The 21,092-nt window shown below is 38.2% G+C and overlaps 2 protein-coding genes across 2 annotated transcripts in view; one reads left to right on the forward strand and one right to left on the reverse strand.

Moving 5' to 3' along the window:
* LOC309706261 (voltage-dependent calcium channel subunit alpha-2/delta-3-like) overlaps window positions 1-4,059 on the forward strand; it is a 37,508-nt gene extending 33,449 nt beyond the window's left edge. Inside the window, exons 34-40 of the mRNA XM_082532624.1 lie at window positions 1,061-1,136; window positions 1,389-1,429; window positions 1,532-1,587; window positions 1,743-1,860; window positions 1,977-2,100; window positions 2,378-2,452; window positions 3,198-4,059. Of these exons, the coding sequence (XP_082388750.1) occupies window positions 1,061-1,136; window positions 1,389-1,429; window positions 1,532-1,587; window positions 1,743-1,860; window positions 1,977-2,100; window positions 2,378-2,452; window positions 3,198-3,290 (583 nt within the window). The 3' untranslated portion in view covers window positions 3,291-4,059. The remainder of the gene's footprint in view (window positions 1-1,060; window positions 1,137-1,388; window positions 1,430-1,531; window positions 1,588-1,742; window positions 1,861-1,976; window positions 2,101-2,377; window positions 2,453-3,197) is intronic.
* Window positions 4,060-4,255: 196 nt separating this feature from the next.
* LOC309707570 (uncharacterized protein) lies at window positions 4,256-18,118 on the reverse strand. Its single transcript, XM_082534978.1, has 14 exons — window positions 18,095-18,118; window positions 17,926-17,946; window positions 16,889-16,916; window positions 16,204-16,494; window positions 15,784-16,074; window positions 15,142-15,192; window positions 14,708-14,791; window positions 13,029-13,127; window positions 12,479-12,503; window positions 12,368-12,387; window positions 12,233-12,267; window positions 7,354-7,414; window positions 7,188-7,234; window positions 4,256-4,449 (listed from the first exon to the last, which is right to left on the reverse strand). The coding sequence occupies exons 4-14, from the start codon at window positions 16,400-16,402 to the stop codon at window positions 4,336-4,338; spliced, it is 1,026 nt and encodes a 341-aa protein (XP_082391104.1). The 5' UTR covers window positions 16,403-16,494; window positions 16,889-16,916; window positions 17,926-17,946; window positions 18,095-18,118; the 3' UTR covers window positions 4,256-4,335.
* Window positions 18,119-21,092: the final 2,974 nt, after the last annotated feature.

Genomic DNA, 21,092 nt, shown 5'->3' on the forward strand with positions numbered 1-21,092 from the left:
TTGCTAGGTTGAGACCTCTGCTGATCTGGCATGCATGGTTCTTACTTTTCTACCAATTGTTTTACCTGTTTTAGTGAAACTGTGTTGAAATCTAAGCCGTGTGGCTCTCCAAATGATGTTGTTTCTCCCCGCTTTCTCAAAAAGGTATTTCCTACCATCGGACCACACATTCTGAACATACTAGTATACTATACAATACTAGTATTTTGTCTGGTCAAGTACCTTACGAATTTAAGCATGCAGTCATACATCCTTTACTTAAGAAACCAGGGTTAGACAGCTCAGTCATGTCAAATTTTAGACCCATCTCCAAGCTTCCCTTTCTGAGTAAGATCCTGGAAAGGATTGCTTATACTCAGTTGATGGACTATTTGAATGACTCTCAATTGTGTGAAATCTTTCAGTCCAGCTGTAAGCCCTTTTACAGTATGGAGACAGCCCTCGTAAAAGTTATGAATGACATTCTGATAACGACAGAGCGTGGTAAATATGCAGTGCTTGTCTTGTTGGACAAGACCGCTGCATTCGACACAGTGGATCACGATTTGCTGATCTCCCGCTTACAGCACTGTGCGGGAATTTCTGGTTCGGCACTTTTGTGGTTAAAATCTTATCTCTCAAACTGGACTTTTTGTGTTGTCTGTTTTGTTGAAGCCCCATGTCCCCATTCGTTCGCTTCGGTCAGCTGAGCAGCTGTTGCTTTCAGTCCCTAAGTCACGGCTGAAACTTAGAGGAGCCTGAGCACTCTCTATTTTGGCTTCAATGCTTTGAAAAACTCTTCCTTTCCATATTAGACAGGCTACATCAGTGCCAGTTTTTAAGTCCAGATAAAAAAAAAAACTATTTTTACTCCCTGGCTTTTAACTCTGTGGGTAACTGACATTTTTATTAATTTTATTGCTATGTTTGGTTTTTGCTATTTTATTACTATATTTATATTTTTATTGTACAGCACTTTGGTCTACCAGGTGTGTTTTCGAAGTGCTATATAAATAAACGATGATGATGATGATGAGATCGGATGTTTATTAAGACCTTCACTGTGCTGTGTGTGTTTCAGGATCACTCTTTATGACTACCAGGCCCTTTGCAGAGAGTATGCTGGGAGCAGTGACAGTGCACGCACTTTGTCAGATGTAAGTGTGCAACAGACAGCGTTTAGAGGAAGAGAAGTCAAAGGATATTTATAATCTGTGGTTCACAACATCTACAGCTGCATATGTCCTCAAACTAAACCACTGGCTATCGAACATATTTCAGTTTGTGGTTATCATTTGCATGCGGCTGATGCATGTTGAACAAGTGGAAAATGAACTACAGCATTTACAACAATCAGTACAAAACAAAGCAAATAAAAAAGCTGACCTTATCTTTTCTTTGTCTTTTAGCCATTTTCTGTAGTTAAATGGCTTCTGACTGAACTTGTCATGTAAGAATTTTTGATAAAATATTTGTTTAGTATGGTTTACTCTGTTCTTATAACTTTCATCACAAACACTGATTATGTTTTATGTTTCTGCTTTTCTCTTAGTTTCCTGCTAGAATTTAACCTGTACAGCTGGTGGAATATTGATCTCTCAGTTAAAGGTAACCGTAACTTCGTGATGATTTATAGGCATTTGAGATCTGAGAGAGGGAGAATATTTGGAAAGTATGAGCGGCAGAAAGAAAACCTCTTCTGCTTAATGCTGATTTTGTAAAGCCTCTGTGTTTCAGTTAAACCTGCTCTGTTTCACGTTCAGCTCAGAGATCTCGGGGTAAAACCATGATGGTACCATGTGATACAGAATACCCTGCATTCGTGTCTGAACGGACCATTAAAGAAACAACCGGAAACATTGAGTGCGACGGCTGCATCAGGTGCTGCAAAGTGAACTGTCTATTAATCATGAAATAATAATCTAATAGTATCATTTGATTACATTTAACCAACATTAAACTTTTTTTTAAAATTAGACTTTGTGTTTGTGCTGCAGATCTTTTGTCATACAGCAGATTCCCAGCAGCAACCTGTTCATGGTTGTTGTGGATAATAAGTGTGACTGCAGCAGTGCTCCTCCAGTGACAATGGATCCCATTGAGATCATATATATCCTTTCTGTATGAAGCAGAGACATTTCATGAACTGAAACAAAATAGTTGAAAGTTGTTTTTTTTTTAAATTTGTTTCCTAAATATGTTTAGCTGGCTGTGAGAAAAAGTGATCATTATGAATTTCATCTTGAGGGGTTTACTATTGAGATGATTACACTTAGGGTTAAATTTGAAGTTGTGGTTTAGGGTAAGTGAGGTTTAATGCATGCTAGTTGGGTTTCAAACTTAGAACCATATCTTGTTGATTTATTCTTACACCCTTGACTCCTTTGAACACAACGAGTCACTAAAATGTGAGAGACTGAAGTATCAGAAGGACAGAAAAAAGCCTGAATCATGTCATCCTTTCCACCCTGAGGTATGTGAAAGTGCTGATCTGCACACACTATCTGTATGTATCCGGGTCAACATCGATACAGTGAAAGCTGACAGTAAAGGAAACACAAATAAGGTTATGTGCTACTCTATGAAAATGTGATAATGGTAATATAATTCCATATAACATCACTGAAACTGTTTTCTTTCTGTAAGAATAACATAATATTGTTATAATAATATAATAGTAAGTTATCTTTAGAGATAGTAGTTAAAGTGGTAGTAGTAATAGGGAGCTGGTACTTGATTTTTAACCCACTGGCTTGCTTCTTTTAAGATGTGGGCTACAGTAGTATATGAAAGGCCAGTCCAAACACAATGTGGAGTGATGATGGCATATCCTCTTCTAGCATTAAATGTCTAAAAACTAATCTGTTAATAAAAATGTACATATTTAAAATCTTATATTTAAAATTTTCAGCTATGAATTGTTAACTCATCCCACAATTTTAGAGGGTTGGTTTCTTTGGTTTTTTTTTAAATCCTGATTGTCCACATCTGTATTTTTCACTTGTACATTGCAATTCCAAGGGGGATCGTTCTCATCCATGTCACTGAATAGTTATTTCACTTTGTTTTTACATATAAATAACATTATATGGGTCAAGTTAACATTATTAAAAAAGTTATCTAAAGTTATATTCAGTACTCTCATAGCCAAATACAGCTGGTAAGTTTACTAAAAAGCATGTGTACTGCAATATGACAATTGATTGTGTACCTTACAGGAAAATGCCATGGAGTGCGGTTCAGCAACACGCTTCTCCGGTCCCCTAGCAGCAGCTCTGCTGCCTCTGATAACAGCGACCATCAGCAGGTGACCAATAGCAGCTGCAGTGGAAATCAGTAAGGACTAATTCAATGAGAAGAAGCTTATAGACACATAAAAACATGAATTTGCTCATACCTCTAATACAGGCAGTACTCTGCAAAGACAAAATCTTTAGCACTGAGACACATCCATTAATGCAGAGAACAAAAGAAAATGAGAATAACAGGAGTGCTTGGTGACTTTGATCAGCGCACAGCAGAGCATACCAAATAGAGTTTGCAAAATTGCTCTACATATGTGCTGAATTTATTAGAAGAAAGAAACGTAGAATGCCTCTCAACAAGTGAGAGTGCTTTACTCAAAGTCTAAGACAAGCCTTTGTGCACAGGAAGACATTAAATGTTTGATTATTTGTTGTGTCAGGAAAAATATGAAAGCTATTGTCTGCAGAATGTAAAATGCACTTTTGTGAAATGAGAAAAGAATGCAGAGTGGTCTTTGTTTTAGGCAGTAAATCATTACAAACAGTAATGATTTGTTAAAACAATTTATTTAGTAAAATTTATTTGTTTTACAAAATTTGCTTTGATGTCTGTAATGGATCATGTAAAATAGTAGTGAGACATTGGAAAATATTAAATGGCTTTATTCTGTTTTTTTAAGCAAATTATATTTAAGAAAAGTACAAGGTGCATGAAAAAGAGCAGTGTGTTTGAAGAATGTGGCATTGATGTGTTCAGCCATTTGTCAAGGTGACCACATACTCGTAACTACATGTTTAGGAAAGCTGATGAATAAATGCAAATAAATATTTTCCATCATTTACACATTAAGCTACTTTTTTGTGTGGGTGAGTTTGTGTAGCTGAATTGCAGACATTGAATATAAATGTGATGCTATTTACTGTATATACAGTCCTGGAGGAAAAACAAAATATATCAAAAAATAAAACAGTACAAAAAATGTGTTAAGCATAAAATAGACACATTAGAAAACAATACTTTTTAAAAACATTTTAATTTAATCAGGAATTTAACATTTAGGCTATCAAACTGTCTTAATGCAGTTAAGTTAAAACAATTTTCATTTGCAGTTTACACGGAGTTCACAGAGGTGTACATAGGGTTCACAGTGCTATACACCATACTCTTCAGGGCTGATGTAGCTGGCTCCTTGGGGATGGTTGAGTACAAATGGTATATGTCAGACTGGGGGGGGAGAAAATAAACTGTATTATCTATTAACTTATATGACCAGCAGATTTAATGTTACCCTTGTGACTAGAGGTGGGAAGTAACAAAGTACAAATACTTGTAAGGTATCTGTATTTTACTTAAGCATTTATTTTTCTAACATCTTTTCACTTTTACTCCTTACATTTTAACACAACTAACACTTTCTGCTTCTTACATTTTCAAAACAGGCTTGTTACTTTTGTTTTAGGACATTTGAGGGGAGTTATTATTTCACATTACTACATTTACTGTATTTTTGCATTATTTATAGCGCCATAGGAATTAAAGTGGGCCAGTGCTTTTTATGGCAAAACACCGGGACAAGTGCAGATGGGCACAAATTGTGATCATGGTACTTCAGCATCTAGCTAGCTATAGAAGAGGAGTGAGGATAAGGGTATAATATTTTTATGAGGCAGATAATTTCAAATGTACAGAGCCTTGCAAGGGACATGGGAGAAAAAAAGAAAAAGATGTACTTTTGCAAGATCCTGCAAAAGTTTTGCGAGAGATTGAGAAATGCTTCCCCCTCCTGCATTTATTGTACTTGATATTGGAGCTTCAAAGTACTTCAGGTGGTAGTTAATGAACAGTGTTGGGTAAGTTACTTTAAATTAGTAACTTAGTTACATTACTAGTTACTTCTATCAAAAGTAACTCAGTTACTTCAAGTTACTCGTTACTTTCAGAGTAACTAGTTACTAGGGAAAGTAACTTTGGTTTAACTCAGAATTCTCTTGTTAATGTGTTTCTTCCATAACTTTGCCAGTCTTCTAGCTTGCTTACTTGCCACAAGTGCACTGTGCCACCTACCAATAGAAAGGAAAAGATAATGTGCACATTTCCACGAGAGAAATCCCACGCCTGGACCGTCATTGACTGCTGCCATGATTCTAGCCTACGTCACAGCGTCATGTGCGCCTTTTACATCCAACACAAAAACTGCAGTCGTGGTGCTTTCGATTGTACTCAGAACTCTGAAATTCTGCCTTCTGAATAGGAAGATGTAGGCAACACCAGACTGCAGATGAGCTGCATACAGGGCTGGACTGGGACAAAAAAATCGTCCTGGGCATTTTGACTAGAGACTGGCCCACCATTATAGGAAAACTCATAAAGCCTTTGAATGAAAATAAACGCTGTTGTGACAGCGATGTACACTGTTCTGATGGTATATATGTATAAATCTATCAATTGTTTGTTGCAAGACTCAGATAATTCTTTTTTTTTAAAAGTGAGACATTTTAAATGAGAAAAAGAAAGTGTTTCCTTGTGCCCCCCCTTTCCCTTTTACTGCCCTACATGGACCCCTGGCAACACTTTGCTAGACCCGCCCCTGCACAGCTGTCAGCTACTTAGAAAAGGATCCTGGTCGCTCAGAAACAGTTCATAACTTCCCTTCGACTCATTCATGTCACCTAAAAGGTAAACCTGTTTCTCCATCACAGCTCTGATGATTCAGTAAGGACATCTCCTGGTTTCATCTTCATGTTTCCCTCTCACCACATATTCAAACCGATATCATGGCCAGCAGCTTTACAGCTGTGGCTCCAGCAAACATCAGCTGATACTAGAAATTAATATTAAATAAATTCTAACAACAGCTGATCAAGCTTAAAAGTGCTGCTGTTGTTTACCGCGACATCCGCTGGTTTCCTCTTTCTGGCGCAAAGTGGGCGATAAACAAGCAAGAGAGAAAAGCCGATCAGCTGATCATTGATCAGTTTCATGATTGAAGTAGAAACAGGAGAGGGAGGGGAGAGGATGAGAGAAGAAGAGGCAGCTGTGCAGCGTAAACACAGAATAACTCCAGCTTTGTGTCTTTTTCATTGTAGCTGAAGTCCGGGACAAACTGTTCCTTTTCATCTCAATACGAAACGCGTAATATTTTCTCTGAATACGAGACGATTCCATTTTGTACAGGACGGTTGGCAGCTCTAATAATTAACCTTATGAACAAAATAAAGTTCAACATCAGTAACATAGCACCACCCAGCTGTATAGAAACTTCGTCATGCTAGCTAGCACGCAGTACGAAAAAGTCGGCATAACGAAAATAAACTCCACCTAAACTTGGTTCATATCTGACCCAGATGGACTGCAGGTCATAACTTCTTACCTGAAGTTCAGTTCACCTGACACTCGGACCAGCGGCCGCTTTGGGTCTCTCCTCCTCTTGCCTCCCTTTTCCTTCATCTACCTGCTGGCTTCCACCACTTGCTAATGTTATTGAATCTGTGGAAGCTCCGCGACAGCCACCACACGAAGTAACGAATAACGAGCCTATCTAAATCCCAGTAACGAGTAACGCGTTCCCGGTTTTGGCATGTTAACTAGTTACCGTGCTCGTTACCACAATAATAACGTAGTTACTGTAACGAGTTACTTAATAACGCGTTAGTCCCAACACTGTTAATGAATTCAACCAAAACTGCCAGGTCAGTATACTCCTTGTGACGACTCTGCCTGCTTACACTAAGAACCCGCAAGTGTTTGTCTTCCATCGCTATGGTTGATTCCAAGGTCTCAGTACTGACCTGGAAGTGCATGGACTTGTGGGACCTCACAGAGGTAACACGAGATCTCACAAAATTTTTACAAATGTACATCTTGTTTTCTTTTTTTTCTCCACTGTCTCCAATGTTAATTTCTTTAACACTTCTGCTTAAGAATGTCCATACTTTTGCTATCTCTGCTTGTGACAGACTTACTTCATTTGTTTGAAGTTGCTGTCCATCTTCTTGAGTAGAATCTGCAACTGAAAAGGAAAATCTTTAATGCAAAGCATGTTATAGAAAAAGGTTTTTGAGGTTTTATAGAATTGCCATTAAATTGTATCGTTTACATTCTTACAAATAAGGATACAAAGAAGCTCACCTGGATCAGCAGCAGGTACTGAGGTGAATATAGAGTATGATTGCTCGTTTCCTGGAGGGGACTAGTTTGAAAAAACAAAATAAGGCAGAAGTGAGAGGATAATTATTGAAGAGATGATGGGAAAATTGGAATCGTGAAAAAAATTATTTGTAACAATACATTTAACCCGATACCCTTATAATACACATACTGGAAATTGGCCCCATAAAGAATTTGGACACTTCAACACCAAACTTCTGTGATGTTTCATATGGAACTTAATGAAATTCTCCCGGCTGGAGATTTTAACTGGTTGCCTTCTGTTCCTCAGAGAGTTTAAGTCTATGTCTACAAAACTAATTGTTGAGTCTGTGTTTCCACAGGCCCCACTAGTTTAGAGACTTATTCCTCATGAAGAACGAAAAACAAGACAGAACATCTTCAACCGGTCTTTTACTCGCTAGCGAGGAAAGGCTTGGTCAGAACCAGGCTGTGAAACTAAATGCTCCTCACCTGTCTCCAGATCAACTCCTTCCAAGAGCAGCTCTCCTCGTAGCCTTTTATTCCCATGACAGTTACAGTTTACATGGTAAAACACAAGCACCTCCCACCGAAAACCCCCCCTCCAATGGTTCTAAGACAAGGCACTGTGTATATGTGTGTGTGTGTATGTGTGTCTATGTGCGTGTGTGTGTGCGTGCGTGTGTGTGTCCTCTTGATCACAACATCCTTGGTCATAAGGGGGTAATCTCCCCACACCCAATATATGGTTCAATTCCTGTATTGGTACACCATACACAACACAGGTGAAGACATAAAAGGGCAGGAAGTTTACCAAACAACAGACAGAATCTTCACATGGGATGTGTCTGTGATAAAACACTACAGCCTCCTCCCAGAACCTCGAGAGGCTGGGGAGGGGTCAGACAAAGGAATGCCTTTGATCCTATAGTTTGAACTAAGAATTTAAGAAACACAATGACAACATTCAACAATTTGACTTAACACTAATTTACAGCTAAAACTCACCCAAATCTTAAATGCCCAGAAAATTATTTATTTTTAACTGAGACTCTGGTTTGGAAATGATATCAGTGGCCACTGTGTGGTAGCTGCAGTTAGACAATTGAAGCTCCAAAATCAAGACCACAAACAGTGTTTAACTGAACTTTTAACCATTTCTGTGATCAAGCTTTCTCTCGTGATTTATGGAACTATAACTGGAATAGAATCACCTCCACATCACTGTTGTAGAGCTGGTATGGAAATTATTATATGATGCGTTTATCAAAATTATAAATAAACATGTGCCCATCTGACTGCCAAAACAGTCCTACCACACATGTGCCGTACAAGGTTCATCCTACCTGACACATTGACATGCAGAATATATTTCCCTCATAACATCTTATACAAATCAAACATGTAACATAATAACCCAAACAATGCCAAAAATGATCTTCTATGGATTGACTCTAATAATTACTGAGTATACATCACTGATCTCTGTTTGTGCATACTGGAGGTATTTCCCCTCCTTGTTATGATTAGTGCTGGGGTCATGACTCAAAAAACCAAAACAAAACTATTACACTGAACAGTTTTCTTAAAAGCAATGCTGTACTTTTTTAACTACTCCAAGGAGAGAACAATTAATTAAACTATTCTTTACATCCCCTCTGCGAATCGCTATCTTATCGTGGTGGAGGGGTTTGTGTGTCCCAGGGATCCCCGGGGCTATGTTGTCTGGGGGCTTTTGCCCCCTGGTAGGGTCTCCCATGGGAAATTGGTCCTGGGTGAGGGACCAGACAAAGAGCGATTCAGAAGACCCCTATGAACAGTTCACCCTGCCCGGGATAGGGTTACCGGGGCCCCGCCCTGGAGCCAGGTCTGGGAAGGGTGCCTGAGGGCGAGCATCTGGTGGCCGGGCCTTAGTCCATGGGGCCCGGCCGGGCACAGCCCAAAAAAGGGACATGGGCCCATCTTCCTGCAGGCCCACCACCCGCAGGAGGCACCGTAGGGGTCGGGTGCAATGTGAGCCGGGCGGCGGCGAAGGACCTGGCACACCGATCCCCGGCTACCAAGACTAGCAATTGGGACATGGAATGTCACCTATCTGGTGGGGAAGGAGCCTGAGCTAGTCCGTGAGGTTGAGAGGTACCGGCTAGATATAGTCAGGCTCACCTCAACGCATGGCCTGGGCTCTGGAACCAGTCTCCTGGAAAGGGGCTGGACTCTGTCTCAGTCTGGAGTTGCCCCTGGTGAGAGGCGGTGGGCTGGGGTGGGTATCTTGGTATCCCCTTGGCTTGGTGCTGGTATGATGGGGTTTCTCCTAGAGGAGGAGAGAGTTTGTTCCCTTTGCCTTCGGGTCAGGGAAGGTAACATTTATGCCAAGCGGCAGTTTAGAGTACCCAGCCTTCTTGGAGTCCCTAGGTGTGGCACTGGAGGGTGCTCCTCCTGGGGACTCTGTTGTCCTACTGGGAGACCTGGAAGGGCATGATTGGGAGGGACGGCCTCCCGGATCTGAACCCGAGCGGTGTTTTGTTATTGGGCTTTTGTGCAAACAACAGTTTGGCCATAATGAACACCATGTCAAAACATAAGAGTAGGGCTGCACGATTTTGCATAAAATGAGAATCACGATTTTTTTGCTTAGAATTGAGATCACGATTCTCTCACGATTTTCTTTTCCAGTATAAATATTTATTGCACTTATTAAATGCACATCAACTTCGTAACAGTTGAGACTGAACATAAAAACAATAAACAAACATAAAAACAACAAATGTCTCACGTTTTGTTGTTGCCGCAAAATGTTGTACTGCTTGAAATTCCGTCTCCACCGTTGCTCGACACTGCGTGTATAGAGCAGGTAGTGCAACAATAGAAAAATAGTTGCGGGACGGCACTGTGTAGCGTTTGTCTAGGGTGTTGATCATTTTCCTAAATCCCTCGTTTTGCACAGTGTTGATGGGAGCCATATCTTTGGTCAGGTGATAAGTGATAGCCTCCGTAATTTCTTTGTGCCTGCGGGAGTTCGACGGGTATAGGGAAGCGCTGTATAAGGTTCCCGTTATTGATGTTTGGGTGGTTGACCGGAACGGATTTTCTCCTGTCACTTTCTCGTCATCCCTGACGTGCTCTCCGTTGTTTTTTCCCTGCTAATTTTAGCATCACACGGCACAGCTTCTGTATCACGTGGTATAAGGCTCCGCCCTTGTCATTTGTTGAGCAGGAAGAGTGAGTGCTTGTTTTCATGCAGATTACATCCCGAATCAAAATGCGGTACAATCGTCGTCGTCTTTTTTTTTTTTTTAATCGTTGTCATTTGGAAATAAGATTGCACATAAGTATGAATCGAGATCGCGATTTTCTAACGATTAATCGTGCAGCCCTACATAAGAGTGTCCATAAGTGCACGCGGCACCAGGACACTCTAGGCCACAGGTCGATGATCGATTTTGTAATCGTATCAACAGGCCTTAGGCCATATGTTTTGGACACTCGGGTAAAGAGAGGGGCTGAGCGGTCGACTGATCACCACCTGGTGTACAACAAAATCTCCAGTGTTAAATTAACACTACAGAGTGTCTATATGGGTCCACACCTCTGAGTGTTAAATACAACACTGTTGAGTGTTAAATTAACACTTTTGACAGTGTTATATGTTTAAAAGTAACCTAGTCAGTTTTGAAGATTAACAATGGCTAACCCTGAGCAGTGCTGATTTTCTAACACTGGAAAATAACTCAAAATGTTAGAAATATTCCAGTGTTAGAAAATCAGCACTGCTCAGGGTTAGTCTTTGTTAATCTTCAAAACTGACTAGGTTACTTTTAAACATATAACACTGTCAAAAGTGTTAATTTAACACTCAACAGTGTTGTATTTAACACTCAGAGGTGTGGACCCATATAGACACTCTCTAGTGTTTTAATTTAACACTGGAGATTTTGCTGTGTGGTGAGTTGGATCAGGTGGCGAGGGAGGACACTGGACAGACCAAATTTTGATAGAACAGTAGCAGTATAATGTCCTTGTAAGTGGATATCAGGCCCTTGTAGAGCAAAATTGAGTATTTTGGTCTAAATAACCCAAAATGTGATGTCCACATATGTGGACGCCAGGTCCTAGGAGGTTAATGAATCGGTATGAACGCAACACTGCTGACAACACAAAACCCAGCACAAAGAGACTTCAGCAGTGATTCTCCTTTAGAAACATGAACAGGTGGTAGAAATGATGTCCAGCCTTACTGTTCATCATTGCTTTTTTTACCTGTTGAAGTTCAGGGTCTCACTGCTGCTGCACTTGGCATCCACTCAGATTTAATGTCACTATGGATTCTTGGCTAGCTTATCATTAGCATACTTGCAAAGAGCCGAAGTTCTATTTGCACTATAATGCAGTTGTTTCTATTCTTGATGGAGTATGCATTTTACCATCGCACCCTTGTCCATTTGTTCAGCAAAAATAAAAGTAAGGTCCAAATCTGAATTGTAGACTTTGTCACTATCGTCCACCTCTGACACATGGACTGAAATCAGCTGATTATAGTATAAGTGGCACCTTTAATCAAATTTACAGGCAAGCAGAGTAACAATTCAAAGGTACAACCAGTTCTCTGCAAGAAGTGATTCCCATCCCTACTCATAAATGTTATCTGAAAATACATGTGACTGCTCACAGTTTAAAATTTCTCTAGCCACAAAGCCTATTAATAGTGCAAACATGTCATTCCATTGACACTACGTGAATTTCAGTATTTTGAAAGGGGTTAAAGGATTTTTTTTTTTTTAAATTACTTCAAAAAGTACCCATCTGCCACAGCTCGAAGTGTCCAGATACTTTTCAGAGCCACTAACTCAGAATGTTTCTCAGAGCTTTTGTTTTTAATTACCACTTCTCCAAGATGCGTTGTGTTCATTAAGCCATCTACAATTGAAAGTAAAAAAAAAATAGTATAAACATATACATAGTATATACTATAGATAAGAATTGCAAAGAGCTCAAAGTCACTTAGCATTTACAATACCAGTGCAGTGGGCTTGTGAGCTACAAGAAAAAACAACCAGACAGTGATTTTCATGGACATAATACAGAAACCATTGGAAACAGTTGCAGAAAAGGTTAAAGCATGTCTTACCTGCTGGTAACAGAATTTACTGGAACTATTAAAAAAAAAAGAAAACATAAAAGTAATTGCTGATCAAACAACTTTCATGATCCATAAGGAAATATTGGAGAAAAGAAATACTAAAGTAAAACTAAACAAACCAGTTCTGATCAGTAGACACAGAAGCTTAAGTTTTAAGTCACATGACATGAGATGTAATTTAGGCTTGAGATATTTACTTTGGAATTATAATGCTTCAACACGCAAAACTATGAGCTTCCATGCCCAATCCAATTTTCCATCTGACTCGACTGCACATGATATCATAGCTATATTAAATTGAGAAAATAAATGAAGCAGATAAAATGCTCACATATATTTATTTATTTATTTATTTATTATTTCTATGCAAATGTCTATGCAAATCCTGAAAATGAACTAGAATTTTTTTTGTAAAAATAAAAGTGGAAAAACCTTGATACAATTTGCATTTAAAATAATTTTGTCTAATTCTCAATTTAAATAAAAAGTGTATTTGAAGATCATTAAAAGATAAATAAAAATTTACAGCATTTCTCACCAGTTCTTTTCAGATTCCTCACAAGTACACATCCCAGTAAGACAACACCCACAGCAACTCCACAACCAGTTGAAACCACCAGTTTCCATATCAGTAAATCTGTTTTGCAGCACAAGAGGTCATAAACAAGAAAATCTTACTTTTTCAGTTGCACAAAACTAAGACTGAGACAGTGAAACCAACCATTAACAAATTGTTTACCATAGATAATGGAGTAACCATTTCTAAGATGATAATTTGAAATGTTGGTTACATTTTGAGATTTGTTTTTTCAAAATAACATACCATCACATAGAGATGTATTTTTATTTGTAAATTTGGAGTTTGAAAACAAAGATAGACTTATACCTGTTATTTTTATGAGATTATATAACATGTATCCTATGCAGTGGTGGGCAAGTTACTTTGAAAAGTAATTAATTATAGTTACTAGTTACTTCTTCAAAAAAGTAACTGAGTTACAATATTCTAAAAGTAATTAATTACTTGAAAAGTAACTATTGCTTTACTTTAAAAAAAATGTTTAACCCTCTGGGGTCCAGGGTATACTTGGCCAGTTTTAACTACTTTTGATTTGAACTCTACATTTCACCTTTAAAAACTATTTGGTCTCATTCTTTTCAGCACAACCTCACGTGTCTAAATTTACAGTCATGTTTTCATTTTGACATACTGTATTAACACAATTGATCTAAAATCAGACACAAAACATAAAATCAGAGTAGAAAAAGTTATATTTTTAACTGTAGCAACCACACATATGTTTAATGAATCATATTTCATAACTTGTCAATTTTAAAATCCTATGCACAAGTTTTGCAAACAACAAAGTTATTTGCATCCATTTACCTTTTACCTTGATTTTTTTAAATAACCATTTCAAACTATTTACAGAACAATCAGCTGTTCTGCATTCAATAAGATGCCACACAAATTATTTGTGCCACTCCAAAACAATAATTTCTGTCCACTATAAAGGAGAACATCACAGCCTGATACCTGCAGGTCTGACAGCAGCAGGTGTATCACTCCTTTTTCTACCTGGAGACAGCAGTCGCCTCATTGTTCTGACACACAACACAAAACACTACACACTAACTACACAAGACAACACATTAATTACACACTCCAAACACGCTAAAAGTTACAAATCTCTCACATCTCAAAACTCGTTTTCTCTCTCTATCTGCTCTTTCCTGCTCTCTCTCTCTCTCCCTCTCTCTAGCCGTCACTCCTAAAACACTCCTAAAACGCCCTCTGTTTGTTTGTTTGTTTGTTTGTTTTGCTCATAAGCAGAGAGTGCTTGCTAGCGCTGTCCTTAGACAGTAAACGTGATGAAACTATTGAGGAAAAAACGCTGCCTATATAATGTTTATCATGACTCTGGTTTTACATGGCCTAAATCTAAACTAAATCTTTGCATTTAGTTTTTATCTAAAGCTTACGCAGCATTATAACTTTTTTGGATTCTGAGTCATAAAACAAAGATAAATTCAGATCTGTCACTGTTTTGTAATTAGATAACATTTATGTGGCACCAGTATTTTAAAAACAGAGTAGTGGACAAACTTGAAACAAACAAAAAAAACCAACAACAACAAAGATAACAAAAATACCAAAAAAAAAAAAGAAAAAAGAAATGTCACGCTGTCCCAGTAAAATATTTTAATGAAGGATACCTTTATCAACTGTCTCCCCAGATGATAGTGTACCAGGATTGAAGGTTGTGAAATCTGTGGTTCTTTTATCCTTGAGATTTGCTCCTAAATAAACATTTAAAAGTGAAATGTTATAGCACAAAATATCTGTGATGAGGATACTGCATAAATGTATAAATGAAAGAAAAGAAAGTCATTCACTTTGTACTGTATTCATTTGGTTGTGAATAAAATACAGGTGGATAAGATTAAAAAAAATCATTGCATTCTGGATTTATTTATATTTTTTTGTAAATTTGAAAACAGATAGGTTTATACCTGTTATTTTATGTGATTACATAACATGTGGAACAGTAGTGGACAAACTAGAAAATGATATTGCAGGCACACTGTAACAATGACATATGTTCATGATAGATACGTGTGTGAACTTTGTGCCCAGGTGTTTTTTTTACCAGGTCTGACAGTGGTTAAATCTGTGGTTCTTCCATCCTTTGAAGTTGTCCCTAAACACAATTTAAGACTGGAATATTACAGCAGGAAACATCTGTGATTAGCATACTGTGAATGAGGTGGAATAGAAAGTCCATTTCTACATCCTTGCATTTTCTTTTTATTTACATCTTGATACAGAATCAGAACTTCTGTAAATTTGGTTTTGTAAAACAAAGATTTAATTAGAACAGTTACTGTTGTGTAATTAAATAATATTTACTGTATGTGACACTAATGTTTTTTAAATTAGAATAGTGGACAAACTTAAAACACATTATGTTTTATGATGATGATGATGATGTTTTATCAGGAATGATGGTTGTTAAATCTGTCGTGCTTGCATCCTTTGGATTTTCCACTGAAGTCACATTTAAAACTGAAATGTTACGATACACAACATCTGCTGTTATGATATTGTATGAATATTTCAATTCCAATTTTATTTATAGAGCACCAAATTACAAAAACAGTTGCCTTAAGGCACTTTATATTTTAAGGTAGACCCTAAAATTATACAATATATAATGTGTTGTATATTGTATTATATAATGTATTATTGTATATGTCCAATATATAATAGGGTAGAATAGAAAATCACTTACTTTGTACTTTAATGGTGGACATGTTACTGTATGGAGATGTTAACTCTCCAGACCGTGCAGTGTAAGAACATTTCAGTTTAATTTCAGCAGGTGATCTGAGATGTGCCAACTCCAGCAGTTTGGTTGCTGTCAGTGTCGTTAGACAGGAAAACCTGTTGACTATTCCTCCACTCAAAGTGTAGAAATCACATTCAGGCACAGAAACAGATGGGGGAGTCTCACAGTTGAGTGTGACTGAGTCTGTCTCTGTGATCACCAGTGGATTAACGATGAGTTTAGGTGGAAGAGGAGCTGAAGAATTGAAGCATTAATTAACATTAGGATTATATCTGTGAACATGAGCAACATGCTAAAAGTATGTGTTACTTGTGTTGAGGCTGCATTAAGATGCCATCAGTAATCAGTGCTAAAGCCACTGACTTTGAATGATGATGCTGGAAAAGTTACTGTATGGAGAGTTTGGTGCTCCAGGCTGCGTTGTGTAAAAACAGTTCAGTTTAACAGTAGCAGGTGATTTGAGATTTGCCATCTTCAGCAGTTCGGTTGCTGTCAGTGTCGTTAAGCAGGGCAATTCTTTAACAGTTGCTCCAGTGGAAGAGTAGAAAGAACACTGAGACATAGGAACAGAGGATGGAGCCTCGCATTTCAGTGTGACTGAATCTGTTTCTGTGATCTCTGATCTGCTCACTGTCAGTTTAGGTTCAGGAAGAGCTGTAAAGTAAGAGAATAACATACATTTAGGCCCATTTATATTTGGACACAATCGTTGATTTTTACCAGTTTATTCCAATTTAGTTATATAATGGGCATAGAGCTGAGTCTGCACAAAATCTGTAGGTGTGTTGGGTATTTGAGGATATGCAGATTCCAAAAGGATGAAGCATTTCAGAGTTTCAGCTCCTTAACATGTGCCACCCTCTTTTTAAAGAAACTAAAAGTAACCGGACAATTGACTCAAAGGCTATTTCATGGGCAGGTGTGGGTAATTCCCCCGTTATGTCCTTATCAACTAAATAGATAAAAGGCCTGCAGTTGATTTGAGGTGTGGTGCTTGCATTTGGAAGATTTTGCTGTGAACAGACAAAATGCGGTTAAAGCAGCTCACCATGTGGGTAAAACAAGCCATCCTTAAGCTGTGCAGGAAAAAAAAACCCATCTGAGAAATTGCTACATTATTGTGAGTTGTAAAATTTAGTTTAGTACATCCCGAGAAAGTGAGAAAGCACTGGTAAACTCAGCAACACAAAAAGACCTGGCTATTCATGGAGGACAACGGTGGTAGATGATCACAGAAAAATTTCCATGGTGATGAGAAATCCCTTCACAACAGCCAACCAAGTGAAAAAACACTCTCCAGGAGGAAGGTGTATCGATGTCCAAGTCTAACATAAAGAGAAGAATGTATGAAAATAAATAGAGAGAAGTTCACTGTAAGGCGCCAGCCGCTAACAAGCTTCAAGAATAGGAAGGCTAGCTCATGATCCAAAGCATATCATATCATCTGTAAAAGACAGGCAGAGGCAGTGGGTTGGCTTGGCGTGCATGGCTGCAAGTGGAACTGAGACACTAGTGTTTATTGACGATGTGACACAGGACAGAAGCAGCAGATGATTTCTGGGGTGTTCAGAGACATAATGTCTGCTTAAATCCAGCTATATGCAGTAAAATTAATTGGGCGGCATTTCATAATACAGATGGACAATAACATACACCCAGAGCAACCCAGGAGTTTATTAAAGCACAGAAGTGGATTATTCTTGAATGGCCGAGTCAGTCACCTGACCTTTGTCCAACTGAGAATGCATTTCACTTGCTGGAGACTAAACTTTGGACAGAAAGACCCACAAACGAACAACAACTGAAGGCTGCTGCAAAAAAGGCCTGGCAGAGCATTAAAAAGGAGGAAACCCAGTATCTGCTGATGTCCATGAGTTCGACTACAGGCCGTTATGGACAGCAAAGAGTACCAAGTATTAGAAATTAACATCTTATTTTGAGTTATTAATTTAAATTGTTGTCCAATTGCTTTTGAGCCCCTGTTGTCTCTGCGCACCTATTTCTGGAGCGAACTGTATGTGTATGAATTATGTTAAATATCGATAAAAGTGACTGTCAAAAGCAATATCAAATTCATAGACTGACCTTTGATCTCACAGAAAGAATCTGTTGGAGAAACAATTAGTTAATAAATTAAATAGTTCCAATAGTAATATTACATTAGAAAGATTAAAAATTCAACTTTACATTTCTATTAAGTGTAAGTAGCAGTATTCACATTTAAACAATATATATGAGAGAAAGTTTAACTTACAGAGAAGGATGACAAACGATAGATGTCCAGTCATGATGAAATCGAGTCACAACTGAACTGGCAGAAATGCCTCCAGAGACTACATCTACCTGACTTTAACAAACACTCGTCTTTGACACGTCACACACATGTCAGGAAACCAAAGCAGCATCAATATAAAATAACAGCTTCTGACTGGCCACAGAAACACATTCACATAGTCCTCTATAGACCCACAGCATGTTGTATTTTTAGATTGCATTTCATCAGTGCAGACCAACTGCTGCAAAATATCAGAACCAGTGAAATAAACTAAAAATATAAATGTCAGTCTCAGTTCAACATGAGTGTTACGATACTGCAATATAATATTGTCTGTGTGTTCTTAGCCAGATTAGCAAAAGTACTCACAACAAGTCCGTTAAAGGTGTTTTCCTGCTGGGTCAGTATGGTTCAGGGCTCAAAGTTAGTACAGCAGTACAGGTTGTGGTCGCAAATTTTGAAGCCATCCTGATAACCTTCTTCCACCAAGGATGTGGAGATCCAACCCTTTTAGATCCAATTAAAATCAAGACACTCAAAAAGATGCTCTGTAAAAGAGTAGAATTCTTGGAACAGAGTTTAATACACTGAATCATATGAACAGCAGGAAAAATACATACAGACATTTAGCAAGAGAATTACATAGCAGAAATCAAGCAAAGCAAATCCCTGGGGTGTACAGTAATGATGGGATTTCCGGCTCTTTTTAGAGAACTGGCTCTTTCGGCTTGGCTCACTAAAAAGAGCCGACTCTTTCGGATCCGAACCGGCTCTTCAGGTTGTTTTGTTGCTTTAATTAATTTATTATTAAGAATAATATAAAATTATGCACAAAAGGAATTACTAATGTAAAAAAAGTGGTTTTATTTATATATGTTTAAACATATTACACAATTGAAAGCATATGTGTATTAATACACATATGCTTTCAATTGTGTAATTTAAGTGATAAATACACAAACAATTGTTTGTGTATTTCTACACAAGCACTCATATATATTCAAATAATTTAAAAAAAAAGTTAATTTACCTGTTTCTACCACACACCAAATCCGGTCGTTGGTACTTGCTGGCTTGTGTAGCCTCTAGGTAACAAAAGCTCAACGCTGGGCGTAGCATTCTGGAGCACTTCTGTTGTGTTTTGTACGTGTTTTGGTGTTTTTACATACTTCTGAGTTTTTACGTGCTTCTGAGTTTTTACGTGTTTTGGAGTTTTTACGTGTTTTGTCTCTTGGGGCCACCGTAAATATACTTTTATTTATTCACTCCACATAAAATGTAATAAATAAATCATATAATACAAAAAACCAACTAACAACACAATTAAATATAAATTACAATATGAAAACAAAAAGAAGATGCATATTCTCTGTCATATGGGCCTGCATGAATAAACTTTCTGAATCCTTTATCATCTGCAACTGAAAATAGTTGTGGATGATTACTATACCTTTCTGATGTGACGTTGTTGTCCCTGGCTCTCTTTCTCTCTCCCTCCCGCTCTGTCCCTGTGCTACCGCAAGTGTAACTACCGCCCCTCCCCCCTCTGCCCAGCGCAAAACACAAGGCTCGCGTGAGGAGTGAAGCGGAAAAAAAGTGTGAGAGAGAGGGGTGAAAGAAAGAAAAAGAAAAACACGGCTTGCGATAAGGAGGCAGCTCGCGTCGTTCACGTCAAAGATCCGGCTCTAAGAGCCATTTCGTTCGTGACCGACACATCACTAGTGTACAGCCTTAAGCACAGAGAGTAGAGCAACGCAGAGTCGGACAGAGAGTAACAGCAGAGGGGGGAAAAGTGCTGGGGTGTCCTCTGGTCCCCTAATATATAGGGACCAGTATCCACGCCCCCTGCTGCTGGGTAACTTTCCCACCCGTCCAAACACAGCTGCAGGGGTCAGGTAGAGGCCAAGGTCTTGGCCAAAGGCCAGTCAGGACTCTGACTACCCCTTGCTCTAGCTTATCACAAAAGGTCATGACACGGTCAAACATCACACATTAATCCTAATTACTAAATCTTACACAGCAAGTGGCACATATAGTATGTGTGTGTGTGTGTCTATATCGTTTACAGTGTTACTGTTTTTGGTTGTGCTGCATTAAAGACGTTGAGTGTGTATTAGGGAAGGTTAGTTAGAGTAAATTATTCAGGAGAACTCTCCTCTTACATTAACTGCCCTGTTACTGTACCACCTTAATAAACCTCGGTGAAGCAAAATGTCTTGTGCTTAAGACTCTACATGAAAGTTAAAATATATATGTTCAGTGCACATAGACATATAGTGTATATAGTTACATAGTTATACATATCATACAAAAATCCACCACAAGGTCACATGACTCCTTCATCTTCATAAAGACATTTTCTCCTGCATAGTAGTTACAGAAGTAAGTAGTGTGAAGGTATTTGTGAGGGGATCCCAACCACCACACAATTACATCACTTCTTATTTTAAGCAAAGCAGAATGCTGAGAACTTAAGATAAAATCAATTCAAGCTTTATAATATGGTAATACTATCCTATAATGCTAAAACATCAGCCACTATTACCTCATTATCGTGAGGTTATTAGCTGATTTTTGGTCAGTATTATCCAGTCAAATCAGTATATTATTACTCACCTGTAACCATTAACATTATATTACTCGAAAATTCCCAAATTCCCAATTCCCAAATTTCTATATTATTGCCTTCTTGGTTCTACCATCTTACCCCACTTTTACCTCATTATTACTGAGCTGTAACAGAAAGTGCTACAATAGTTTAATAACACACAAGTTCTTCCATTGTTAAGCTGTTTGTTTATTTCCATGAAATCAAATGTGTCTTACTGTTGTTAAGATTCAATATTGAGGAAGGGTACAAGAGGTGATCGAAGAATAACCACACCGATCCGGCCGGGTGAAGTCAAACGAAGATTTTAATGAATACACGCGTGGGAAGACAACTCTGTACGCAGACAGGAAGTAGTCTTCGACTTAA

The sequence above is a fragment of the Aulonocara stuartgranti genome, assembly GCF_965226115.1.
Source record: "Aulonocara stuartgranti genome assembly, chromosome: 5".
NCBI classification, from domain to species: domain Eukaryota; kingdom Metazoa; phylum Chordata; class Actinopteri; order Cichliformes; family Cichlidae; genus Aulonocara; species Aulonocara stuartgranti.